This window comes from Frankliniella occidentalis, unplaced genomic scaffold (genome assembly GCF_000697945.3).
Source record: "Frankliniella occidentalis isolate FOCC.00 unplaced genomic scaffold, Focc_3.1 Scaffold6, whole genome shotgun sequence".
Classification (NCBI taxonomy): Eukaryota; Metazoa; Arthropoda; class Insecta; order Thysanoptera; family Thripidae; genus Frankliniella; species Frankliniella occidentalis.
The window spans coordinates 3,424,129-3,436,774 of record NW_026267136.1 but is presented as its reverse complement, the minus strand read 5'-3'; the positions used below and the strand labels follow the sequence as shown (position 1 = coordinate 3,436,774).

The following is a 12,646-nucleotide window of genomic DNA, read 5'->3' as shown; positions in this document are numbered from 1 at the left end:
ATTAAGAGTCGCGAGGACTGAGCGGACAAGGACCCGCCCACGCCGCTTCGACTCATCGGACCCTCTCACTCTCTACATTACACCTTTCCCTCTCTATTCCAGGTCCAGTCCCGCAGCTACGTCGCCGACGCCCTCGGATTCCGCGTCGCCGCCTCTGACCTGCCCGTCGGCCCCGCCCCCGTGGCCGCCGTCGCCCCCGTCGCCGTCGCCGCCCCCGTTGCTGCCGCCCCCATCGCCGCTGGCCCCGTCCACGTGGCCGCCCTCCCCGCCCCCGTCTCCGACACCTACGAGGTACGTACTACGTACGGTCCGAGCTGGCCTCTGGCTCCGGCGCTACTCCCCGCGGCTGATCGGGCGCGGAGTATCGGCGTGGTCACTCACCCCACACCCTCTCCTCGCCCCCGCAGGTCGCCGCCGCCAAGGCCCAGCACTACGCCGCTCATGCCGAGGCCCGCGCCCGCAACGGTGACGGTCTCCTCCTCGCCGGAGCCCCCATCGCTGCTCCCGTCGCCGTAGCCGCCGCCCCCGTTGCCGTTGCCGCCCCCGTCGTGGCCGGCGCCGGCCTCCAGTCCCAGTACCACGCTCAGGACGAGCTCGGCCAGTACAGCTACGGTTACGCCGGCGGTCTGTCCGCTAAGGTAAGCAGATCGAGTCGTTAATATTTCCTACATCAACGCGACGGTTTTTTTCCCCCCCGGGTGTTCAAACATACCGGGCGGAAGCGTTAGCCACCAATGACGTCATTAAAACTCCTGTATCGCGCCGTGGGGCGTGGTCGGGCGTGGCGGGCCGGTAAGGCGTGGCGGGGCGTGGCGGGGCGTGGTCAGGCGCGGTCTTCTCCCATGGCCCGGGCCGGACCTGCGTAGCCTTGAGAGGCGCCGCTGCTCCTAACAGCACGGCCCACCCGTCTCCCGGCCCGCCCGCCCTGCCCCTGCCATGTTGTATCCACACCCGATAGCACCGAGCCTTCTCAACTTTCCGTATCATTTTGAATCCGCGCAAAGTCCACCAGTGGTGACCCGCGGACGTACCCGGCTGCTGGCAGGGGCCGTCACGGTTGGGCACCAGGGGCCCTTCCTGGTGATGGCGATGAGTTCCCTTATCGAACAGTAATGTAACACCCTTCTGTTTCCTCCTCCAGAACGAGGCCAAGACCGCCGACGGCATCACCCGCGGCTCCTACTCGTACGTCGACGCCCACGGCCTGGTGCAGTCCCGCAGCTACGTGTCCGACCCCATCAACGGCTTCCGCGTCGCCGCCTCTGACCTGCCCGTCGGCCCCGCCCCCGTGGCCGCTGCCGCCCCCGTTGCCATCGCCGCCCCTGTGGCCGCCGCCCCCATCGCCGTCCCTGCCCCCATTGCCGCCCCCATCGCCGCCCCCGTCGCCGCCCCCATCGCGGTCGCTGCTCCCGCTGCCCCCGCCTACGTGTCCGACGACACCGTGGTGGTTGGAGGCGTCGCCGACACCCCCGAGGTCGCCGCCGCCAAGGCCGCTCACTACGCCGCTCACCACGAGGCTCACGCTCGTCTCGCCCACGCCTACTAAGCGCCCCGAGCCCATCGACGAGTGCCATACGTACGACCTTAGTACTGTACTCTTGTAGTACATTGGAAAAGGTTCACCTCGCGTCAACAACAAGCGAGTGACTCTTTTTCCAAACGACACGCAGCCCTTCCCGGAGCTGCACGACGAATAGACATAATCATCTTCCTCCTTCGTGTCAAAATGACGGTCTGTGATCTGAGATAATTAGGAAATCAACACGCCGCGTCCACCCTTCCAACGGAAACACCACTCAGCTTCCAAGTTACCGAAAGGTGGGCCCGTCGAGCTGTGTGATAACGGTACAAACGAATTCAACTGAAAAAACGAATAAAAGTACAAAACAATACTAAACATAGCGTATCATCACTGTCTCGCTCCCTACCTTGTCCAACTCCGAGCAGTGCGCGGCTGCGCCGAGCGCCCGCGCCCTGCGGGGTAGGCAGGCAACTCGGCGCTCCTGTCGGCCGGGAGGCCCACCCAACCGCTCCGCAGGAGCTGGCTGCACCGCACCGGGGGCCGCCCGTACTCAGCGAATGACGTCAATAAGAAGTCGTTTTATTTTGGCCGGTCGAAGTGCATTTTTGCAGGGCGAGACAATGCCGCATTCATGGTTTGCGACCTTCGCAAAGGGTAAAAGAGCAAAATAAGGCGAAGAGCGGGCAAAATGAAGTACAAGTGTGGTAAGAGAACAGAAACGTGGGGGAAAAGAAGGGGCACTCTACCGAAAGGTCGAATTTGCCCTAGACCTAAGAGGAGTAGGGGGGGTGGCCGTGCGTTTTATACTTTCCTAAACAGGGATAATAACCTCGCTTTGGACACTTTAAATCCTAAATTGGACGCAGACCAGCAGACGAGCGGGCGCGCGGCCAAGGTATACGTTCCAAAGCGGGCATGCTCCTGGAATGTGCGTGGGTGGGCGTGTTCTGGTGTCCACTGTCTGTTTCGGTTGCACTGTCCCGAAAACGCACAACTCCCCCGTTCCACCCTGTCTGTAAGTCCCTTTTGGATTATATTAGAATTGACATCCCCCTCCCCTCCCCCGCTACTAATCTGTGTTAAGCAGCACGGATCTTTGTCCCCCAGACGACAGGACCGGCCTTGGACGAGGAATAAGACATCCCACCGCCGCATCCCACGCAAGGATTACCATAGGTAATTAGCGGTAATTTCGTTGTTGTCCAACCGATACGGATTGACCCGAAGTTAGCGCGTAGCCGAGGAGCTTTATTGTGTGTCTGCCCCATCTGGTAGGCAGGAAGGTGGAAAAGACAAGGGAGGCGGTGGGGCTCAGAAAATTAAAATGAAAAGAAACAAAAACAACAGGGCACATTCCAAGTCAGTATTTTATTATCAGTCCATATTTGTGCACGTACAAAGTCGGGCACTCTGCTAGCCGTAACTCTCTTCTCAGATATAGACGGAGAAAGAGTTACTGCAAAACTATCAGTTCCTACATGGTGGCGAACGATTAAGACTAAGGTGTTTCGTTTCGGCACAATAAATAAATTAGTTATCTGTAGTCTGACTTTAAGTTTCCTACAGGCGCTCCGGTTACAAGGCGATGCCGGGGCGGCCCCGAGATTTATTGCAATGTGATACAGAGCGCGGTGACGATGGAAATTAAATCCTTTTTTTTTAATTTTTGCTTACATTTAGTTCGCCATCAATCGACTTCGGAAAGACTGGGATCCAGTCTTCACGATGCCAAGAGCAGGCCCCCATCCAACTCAACACCAAATCACAGAACACTATCGAATGCGCAGCAGGGAGACGCAGTAGCCTCCGCAGACAAAAGAACGCAAAGACGGCTGGACGAGCTCGTTTCTCATCGCGACCTTGAGAGGTCGGGTCACGAAATCATTTTAAAGTGTTGCTTCCGAAAAATGCATTTAGTTAAAACTACGTGAGAAACGCCGCCCAGCGATGCCAAACAGAGCCCGGCTGGCCCGGCGCCGTACGCCCGCTGGAGGCGGTCCGGCCTCGGGCGACCTGGTCGCGGGGGAGGACGTCGTCAGCGCCTAGCCGGCGTAGGCGTTGGCGAGGCGGGCGCCGGCCTCCCGGTGTGCGGCGAAGTGCGCTGCCTTGGCGGCCGCCACTTCCGGCGTGTCGGCGGGGACGTCCGGGACGGGGACACCGGCGTAGGCGGCGGCGATAGGGCGCGGCTGCAGCGAGGGTACGCCGTAGGCCGCGATGGGAGCGCGGTACGCCTGCATTGGGGCGGCGTACGACCCCGGCTGGTAGGAGGAGGCAGGGGCCTGCGGCAGGTTGGTGCCGGAGGCGCGGAAGCCGTTCACATTGTCCGCCTCGTACTCGAGGCCCTGCAACACTCCGTTGGCGTCCACGTAAGAGAAGCGTCCCCGAGTGACGCCGTCCGCCGTCTTGGTCTCCGTCTGCAACAGGGTGCAGCGCAGCGTTAGTCTCGTTCGTCATGCAGTGCTCGCGCATGCGTCGTGCGGCCGTGTCGTCGTTCATCGTACAGGTGTTAGCGGAGGCGTGGCGGTCACTCAGGTTTGGGGAAGCGAGACACTTCGCCTCGTCTAGAAAGGCGGGTAGTGTCGCATTTCCCACGTGCAAATTAATTGTGTTGTAGTGCAATTTTACTGCAGGGAAAATTTCGACTGCACGAAAACAAAATCGTTTGGTAAGGTTTCACCAGGTGGCTGATTCTAGCCGTCCACATTCGTCCTTATACACCGCACGCGTGCGTGTGGTGCAGTCTTACTACGGAAGTGGACGGCGCGTATCCGCCACCTGGAGCCCTGGTATCTAGACAGACAAAATATTCACAAGTACCCCAGCCATTGCTACAATAGCAGGTGGAGCAGGTACAAGCGATAAGTTGGGCTGTCGTAGTTAATATTTACCGTGCTATACCAACGAGTATTTTCTGCTTCCACGCGAGTCTTTTATCTCACCTTGCTGCTCAGGCCGTCAGAGTAGCTGTAGCTGTAGGGCATGTTGTCCTCGCCGTTCTGGTCCTCCCTTCCGGCGATGTACTGCCCCTCGTTGGCGCTGGGCGTCCACTGGCCCTCGTCGTTGAGGCTCGGCACGTACTGACCCTCGGCGTCCAGGCGCGGGTCATACTGGCCTTCGGCGTCGAGTCGGGGGTCGTACTGACCTTCGTCGTCGGCTCCCCTGCCGGGGATGTAGCGGCCCTCGTCGTCGGCCTCGTAGCGGCCGCTGTTGTCCTCCACGGCGGCGATGGTGTTGTAGCGCACCGAGACGCTGGGCCACGCGGGGGCGGCGATGGGTGCGGGGGCAAGGGCGGGGAAACGTGACAGCTCGCCGGGGACGTTGGGGTAGTGGAACCTGCTGGACACGAAGGCGGGGGCGGCCGTGGCGGGGGCCACGTACTGGCTGGAGATGGAGTTGCTGGAGGACACGCGCGCTGCCGCCTGTGCCACGGCGGCGAGGTGCTGAGCCTTGGCGGCCGCCACCTCAGCGGTGTCCTGGACGGGGATGCCGCTGGAGTACACCGAGTGGGCCTGCTGGTGCTGGTGCTGGTGCTGCTGCTGTTGGCTGTATGACGAAGCGGCTGAGTAGGCCTGCGCAGGAAGATGGGGAGCTTGATTACCGGCGGGTTCGAGTACAAGGAGTGGTGCTGTATCAAATTATTTTCGACATAGCATTTACCTGACGGTATGAGGACACACTGGATCCACCGCTGGTCGCGGCGGCTGCCGCACGGGCTTTGGCCTCCTCCACGGCGGCGAGGTGCTTAGCCTTGGCGGCGGCTACCTCGACCGTATCCTGGACTGGGGCTGGCGTGCTGGACACGGAGTAAACGCCCACCCCGGGGGTGGACCATGAAGGCAGAGGCGCCGGGGTGACGGACACGCCCACGTACCCGGAGCGGGAGTGGGCGTCGTGCACGACGGCGAGGTGCCGCGCACGCGCGGCGGCCACCTCCGGGGTGTCGACGACGGGCGCCGGGACGGCGGGGTGGAAGCCGGCCGCACCCGCCACCAGCGCCTTGGCGCGCGCCACGGCCTCCAGGTGCTCCTGCCGCGCGCGCGCCACCTCGGGGGTCTCCCGCACCGGCTCCTGCGCATCGGTCGCCGTCACCACGAAGCCCCGCGCGCCGTCCGCCTCGTAGCGGCGCGACTGCACCTGCCGTTCACCAGCGCACTCAGGATTTATAGATTGATCGAAATTTTAACTTTTACACACAAAAATTTTCATTTCTTTTTAAATGTGCCTAATCGGAAAAGCGTCAAATATGGCTAGAAGAAATCTGATAGTGCAACAGAATTGATGCTATAGGTAGCTCGATGGCACAGTTGCAGTTGGCAGATGTGTAATTCATCGAAAGAAAGAAAGCTAGTAAGGTGAATGTGCTTGCTTGCTCGGATGAAGAAATAATATAAGTGGCGAACGGCAGTGCGCAGAGGGGAAGAAGTACAAAAGACGGATTATGTGCAATGGTCACATCTTAGGCCTGACTTGTCATGACCGAGTTAAGAATAAAATAAGTGACAATTAATTAAAAAGTCGAAAGATTAAGGAGAAAAAGGACTTCTTAAAATGCTCCACACTTTACTCATCAGTGTTGGTCAGTGCAGAGAGAGAAGCTTTAATAATAAAGAATACGCAGATGAATGAATCACAATGTGTGACTTTGTCATTCTTTGTCACCGCAGAGGGTTGACAGAGAAAGATTGCATGGTTGGTGGGAGAGAGAGACAGAGAGAGAAACATAGAAATTAATAACAGACGTGCCGAGAGGAAGCAGCAGTGTGTCCATTATCAATGACTCCTCCGTCGCGCCACTCATTGGCCCATTCATTCGCATCGCAAGGCCTTTGCGCCGCTGTGCGCCTCGCCCCGCGCTCACCTGGCCGTTGGCGTCCACGTAGGAGAAGCCGCCGTGCGTCAGGCTGCCCGCCCGCGACTCGTGGCCGGCCGCCACGCCGCTGCTGTACGAGTAGGTGTAGTCCGCGGCGGGGGAAGGCACGCCGCCGCCGTAGGGCGAGGCCAGCACCGACAGCGCCTGCAGCGCGCACGCCAGCAGCAGCAGCATCTGCAACAACGAGGGTGTGGACACTTGTCACAATTTCGTTCAGTTTATTAGTGTTTGGGATCTGAGGGGTTCATGACTTCGACCAGTCATGGTGCAGGGCCTGGACAAATTATTTTCTAGTCGTTTTCTAGTCACCAGCCAGTGGAGAAAATCGCCGCCAGAGGCTCCAGTCTCGATTTAAACCAACTCTAGTCACTTTTCTTATCAGGTTCAGACATTTTCCAATAAGTCCCCTGTCACCTGGTCAGGTTTGGCTATGAGTCAGAGTACATCCACATCTTTAAGTGATGTACCCCCTGCTTCAGCGAGCGAGCGAGAGAGAGAGAGAGGGGGAGGGAGAGAGAGAGAGAGAGAGAGAGAGAGAGAGAGGGGGGGGAGAGGGAGAGAGGGAGGGAGAGAGAGACAGGGAGAGAGAGGTGAGATGTGACAAAACAACAGTACTCCCCCACCGCACTCCCTCTCTCGCCACGGTCAAGGTGGCGGCCCCGGCCACTATATTATTCATCTGCGTTTTCTCCCTTCTCTCTCTTTCTCTCTCTCTCTCTCTCCGTTACATTGCGTTATGCAGCGTTATGCCGCCCGGCGTCGCTGCGACGCCCCCGCACCCGCGTCCGAGCATCGCACCGCGGGCGGGAGAGGAGGCGCGTGGCGGGGCGTAGCAGTGAGGCAGGGCAGGGCGGGGCGTGTGGCGGGGCGGGGCGGGGCGGGGCGGAGACACCATTTATCGTACGTCTAATAAAAGACCGGTTCCAGTCCGGAGACGCCGCACCGTTCCCCCGCAAACGCCGGCGGGCCGTGCAGCTCCCACCCCCCACCACTCCTCTCCCCAGCGCCCGGACACCGCACCTCGCAAGCACGACCCGGGCGTGCATCGCAATTTATTTTTGACAGGGATCGGGATAAAAATAGCCGGCCGCGTGCATGCGGCGGCGCCCTGCAATGTGGGACGTCAGGGCGCCTCGCCGGGCCGGGCGCTGCTTGTTGTGCAGCCGTCGGGGTCGCGCCGCCCGGATTGCGGAAGGGTTCGAGATTTATTAATTTTCGCGCGCTCTCCCGCAAGGTATATGTATGAATTCGCAGGCTCCGAGGAGGAGGGTGGGCAGAGATTGGGACGGACGAGCGGACGGGCCGGCGGGCAGGGCGTGGCGGATCGCAGGCGGGCCCTAATGGGGATCCTTAGGGTAGTGGGTGTGGAGTGGAGTAAGGATTTCGGTGGGTCGGGGTCACACACAAAACATTCGTGTTAACCAAATTGTCCATCCGACCTCAGACACGCTTAAAACGATCACTGGGATTCCTGGCACCTGGGAGAGCCGGAGTTCTACTGGTTCTCCGGGAACAAAGGATAATTCCCAAGACATCCCCTGGGAATGTAATAGCTTTGTTTCCGGGGCATCTCTTGGGACTCTTTCAGCATATGCTGCTGGGAAATGAGAAAAGCTCGCGGAAATCATCGCAGGGCACGTTCCCAGTGCGGAGGTTCTGTCGATCGTCGAGCGAAGAAGAAGTAAAACCACACGTGAGTTACGCATGCATAAGCAAAAGTTTGGGGTTTGCCAACCGCAACGCAACGACGAACATCAGTGCTGTACATAAACGACATAAACTATGAAGCGCTATGTGGAGGGTGCGGGTGAGGACGGCGCTGCCATTCCACCCGGCGCGTGGTTCAGACAGCATTGACATGTCTGCCGACGCTTCATCGAGCGGAGCAGGGGGGGGGGGCAGAGCGACGACGAGTGGCGAGGCGAGGGCGTGGTGACGTATCGGCACAATGGACTTGCCACCCATCCATCTGGCGGCGAGATGCATGCGTGTCCGCGCGCGCCGGGGGCCGGGGTCACCGCGGCTGTGCTGTGAGTCACGGGGGCTAAAGCCGGGGCCCCGCCCGCCACCCGCCGCCACCCGTCTGACGGACGGGCCGCCGTCGCCGCCGCGGCGTCAATGGCTCTGTCGGGGTCCTTCGCGCCTCGCCCCGCCCCGCCCCGCCCGGCCGCTCCGTGATGGCGAGGTGCTACTTCATCCCATTCTGGCCAGGGTCAGGCCGGGTCAGGTCAAAAGGTCCGGTGTCGCGCCAGCCCGGTGCCACACTGGGAGCCGTGATATAGGCGCCAGACGTCCATCCGTAGTGGAGCGCCCGCGCCAAACGCCAGGCCATTCCACGCCACACGCGTGAAGGAGGGAGATGGAAGGTTGCACTGCAAAATGCTTGCAAAGAATAGGTTTGTATTTTAAACTATTTTCTTTGCAGCTTGCAAAGAATTTTCAAGCATCGTAATACAAACTAGTTCTTTGCAATGCAAACACATTGTTTGCAAGGATTCTGCCAGCTTGCAAAGAACTTCTTTGCAATACGAACTAATTCTTTGCAATACAAAGCTCACAAATTCTTTGCAACGTTGCAAAGAATATAGTTTGCAAGCATTTTACAGTGTGGACAGGGCAAACGCTGGTCATGGGCTGCTGCCACCTCCGCAGTCGTCCTGCCCTCCCGTTGAGGGGGACGAAGCGCGATCGATATTATTCATGATCAAACCCCAACGGACAGTCCGCGTGTGCTGCAGCGGAGGGAGGGAGGGAGATTTACACTGTTGCGACAACCACTTTGCAGCCGTACGTCTCTCTGCAGAGGTGGTGTCGGACTCGAACAAAACGATTGGCCAGCCTCACACACTCGCACGGCAGCCCAGCCAGCCACCCACCTCGCGGGGCGGGCGGCGGGCGGGGCGGAGCGGCCACAAGGTGATGCACACAACAGCCCGGCTAGGCTCATCACATCATGACTCATCTAATATTCGCTGCAGCTGGACTGCTGGAGTCTGTGTCACCGGCGGCGGCGGGACGCCACCTGGTCGACGCGCCGGAATATTCACACGACGCGGGAAGAGTTGAGGCGCCTCGAAAACGATATTCTCGCCTACATCTCAAACGGCCCGTTCGTGAATCAAGAACATTAGGTGAAGGAAAGACCATGACGAGACAGATCCAATAAAACATATTTTTCCGCTGTAGCACTTCTTAAGCCGCAATTTAAGTTAGACCGTACCGCCATGCACGCGTGCGTGCGGGTTGCCTACGACTGTTCGTCAGGCGCCCTGCTGGCCGGCGATAGGTAAATCGGGTGAATCCGGCCGCAAGGATGCGTGCGGTACAGAACGACCACTTAATGTGTACTGAGGAAAATGAACCACCCAGGCAGCACACACACCCATGGCATCAACTGGACAACCAGCACAACCAGCACCCCCTTCTGAAACGGCACCGCCGCCGTTCTCCATCGAACGTAGTGGACAGCGACATTCCGGTGTAAACTGCCATATCGTGCGAAGTTGGTACGATATCCAGGTCGATACTGCCACGACAGCCGTCCGTTTTGTGTCGACGTAACGGGCCTCCCCTTGACGCGGCCCCACGCGACTGTGACCCCAGCCGGCCGACGACGGCGGGGACCCGTATACCGTACCAACTGGAGCAATCCGCGGGACCCCCGCCGGCGCCGCCGCAGTCGTGGTCGTGGCGTGTCCGTAGAGTCGCCCGGCACGCGAGTCCTTGTGACATCCCATTAATAACGGGGATGATCCCTCTCTCGGACGTTATGCCGCGTCACGGCGAGGGATCGCCTTCGCCTCGCCGGGGGGATTAACTGCAGAAATCAATGTGGGATGGCCGCGTTTTTGCGCCGCCCCGCGACCCCGACGCGACGCCTAAGCTCCGTCTCGTCATCGATCTGTTTCCTGCACGACCGGGACGGGCGGCGGCGGCAGCGGCTCAGCACGGCGGAGCATACGTGTGGCTGCTTGCATCACATTGGAAAAAAATAGGAAAGAAGCGCAGGTGTAGTTGTAACGACGTTATTCACGTCGTTAGTGCTCGGGGAGGAAGAGGAAAGGTTGTTGACGGATGAGGAGCCCCCGACAGGTGGTAACGACGGCTCGTCGAAGGGCGGCCCTGGCGGCGTGAAGAGAGTGCGCGGGGCGTAGGTGTGCGGGCCGCGAGTGTGAGTTGTGTGCCGGCCGAAACATAGGCCCGCGCGCGGCGCGGTCCGCCTTAAGTCCTATTTGGCTTTTCGCATTGTCCCCCCCGCCTCGCGGTCGTGTCGCGCGCGCTCGCGCCAAGGATGCAAGGCGTGGCGTGGCGTGGCGTGGAGGAGCGCGGCGCTGTGGGTGCCGGGCTCGTGGTGTTGTGTTGGCATTGCACTTGCAAGGCCCCTCTGGTCCGCCCGCCGCGCCGCACCGCGCCCCGCCCCGCCGCGCCCCGCCACACGCGGTCCACCAGGACTTGGACGCATCCCTCGCCCACCCGCCGCGCCCACAGATCGGCGGCAGCCGCAGCAGCAACAACAGCAATAGCACCGCGACGAGAGGGTGACCGCTGGCGACGATGAGAAGAAGAATCGTCATCGGTATAATGTGGCCGTCTTCGCATCCGGAGCCATGGCACGAAAGATGTAGTGTGGACCTGCCCTGCCCGGGAGCGCGTCGCAGCAGGAGGAGTACACCCGTATGTGCTTCTCTTGGACCGCGCTCTGCCCCTCCCAGGAGGACACGCCCAAGGACGCAAAGGTCGGCAGGGGCAGCGGCAGCGGGCGGCCAGCACCAACGGCCGGCCGGCCCTTCGGAGATGGACGGCCAAACATTTCACACGACAGGGCCAGGCCCGGGCCGGGCCGGCCGATCGGATTCCCTTTCCACGAACACACACAAGCAGGACACTGCAGCAGCAGCCCGCTCCGCCCGCTCCGCCCGCAACCAGCCCTCTCCGAGACCCCCTCCGTCGCCGCCGACCGCACCTGCGTCTGCCGCCGCCGCCGCCGCCGCCGCCCGCTCGTCGGGGAGAACATAAACACGATCGTCCTGCAGGTCATCCGGGCCGCGCTGCGCGATCTGCACGCCCGATATTGTCCGACGAATGACAATTCGATGCCAATCCGATCTCCATAACACCTAACCCCTCCCTCCTCCGCCCCCTCCTCCTCCGCATCAGTCCTGTTTCACATACCGCCTTATTCCTCTCGCGTGTATTTTTGTCCGGCCCGTGAGCGCGTGCGCCGTAAAGACGGGCGCGTCGTGGTGTTTTTGACCCGTGTCGGGTCAGCGCGCTCGTCGCGCACCGTAGTTCTTCTTTTTTAGTGTTTTTTCAACGTTATTTATATTTTAGCGACCACATTCGACCACGTGACCGCGCATGGCTCGGCAGCAGCAGTGCCGACGACCCGACCGCGACGGGCACGGGGGCGGCGCCGAGCGCGTCACTACTTGGCTCTTTTTTGGAGCGCGCCCAGGACAGTGACGTGGCGCGCGAGGCGCTCGGACCAAAACAGGCCTTCATCTCGGAGCTCTCTATTTGCATCTGGTGAAGCGGCCAACAAGTGGGAGGGGCATTTCCTGCGCTTCGCGGCTCCCCGGCCCGCCCCGGCCCAACCCTTCCGCCCGCGACGGGCCTTTTAGTACTGCCAACTTGTAGTCTCGGTATCCTATACGAGCACCGGGCACGTTTACAGCATGTGTGAAGTCGTTGTTTTTATTCAGTCAGATTTTGGGACCGTCCTGAAAGTATATTCGGTCTTCTCAGTTTAATTCGCAAAATTTACGGAAGCTCGGCGCCTGCGAAACTCGGGGTAGGCCACCCTGCAGTACACGAGTGCGCTGCATACACGGTGTTGCCTCCCTATCAGGCGCTATGCGAGCGTGCATTCGCTGAGCCTCGGCAGTTTCGTAACGGCGCATGACGGGGGCACTCTCTGGATCACTGTAAAACGAAGAGTGACCTTTCTTTCCCGAATAGAGCGACGTAGGCGTCATCGCTCTGTTAGAGCGATTTTTGCGAAATGACTCAACATGAGTCTTCTTCGTAACAGAAAATGTCGCAGAAACGACCCTAAACGAGCGACGTTTGCGAAAATGACTCAAAATTAGTCTTATTCGTAACCAAAAATGTCGCGAAAAGTTATTACAAACGAGCGATGTCATTAATATCGCGCTCCCAAGAGTCGTCAAATTGGCTTCACTGATATCGTTCTCCTGGGAGCGAAAAAGGTCACTCCTCTACTTGTAGTGGATTATTCCTAAATATTGGTAGCT

The 12,646-nt window shown here is 59.8% G+C and overlaps 2 protein-coding genes across 4 annotated transcripts in view; one reads left to right on the top strand and one right to left on the bottom strand.

Annotated features, from left to right (window-relative positions):
* Positions 1-1,897, top strand: part of LOC113217596 (cuticle protein 19.8-like) — a 3,056-nt gene extending 1,159 nt beyond the window's left edge. Inside the window, exons 3-5 of the mRNA XM_052271538.1 lie at positions 31-291; positions 408-638; positions 1,142-1,897. Coding sequence (XP_052127498.1) covers positions 31-291; positions 408-638; positions 1,142-1,546 — 897 coding nt within the window. The 3' untranslated portion in view covers positions 1,547-1,897. The remainder of the gene's footprint in view (positions 1-30; positions 292-407; positions 639-1,141) is intronic.
* A 974-nt stretch (positions 1,898-2,871) lies between these two features.
* Positions 2,872-12,646, bottom strand: part of LOC113217595 (uncharacterized) — a 12,144-nt gene continuing 2,369 nt past the window's right edge. Inside the window, exons 2-5 of one of the 3 annotated variants that reach the window (XM_026437552.2) lie at positions 6,381-6,566; positions 5,180-5,656; positions 4,462-5,091; positions 2,872-3,936 (exon numbers count right to left, since the gene is read on the bottom strand). In XM_026437552.2, the coding sequence (XP_026293337.2) occupies positions 3,565-3,936; positions 4,462-5,091; positions 5,180-5,656; positions 6,381-6,566 (1,665 nt within the window). In that variant the 3' untranslated portion in view covers positions 2,872-3,564. The remainder of the gene's footprint in view (positions 3,937-4,461; positions 5,092-5,179; positions 5,657-6,380; positions 6,567-12,646) is intronic. The other 2 variants (XM_052270751.1, XM_052270747.1) reach the window with 2 other exon arrangements.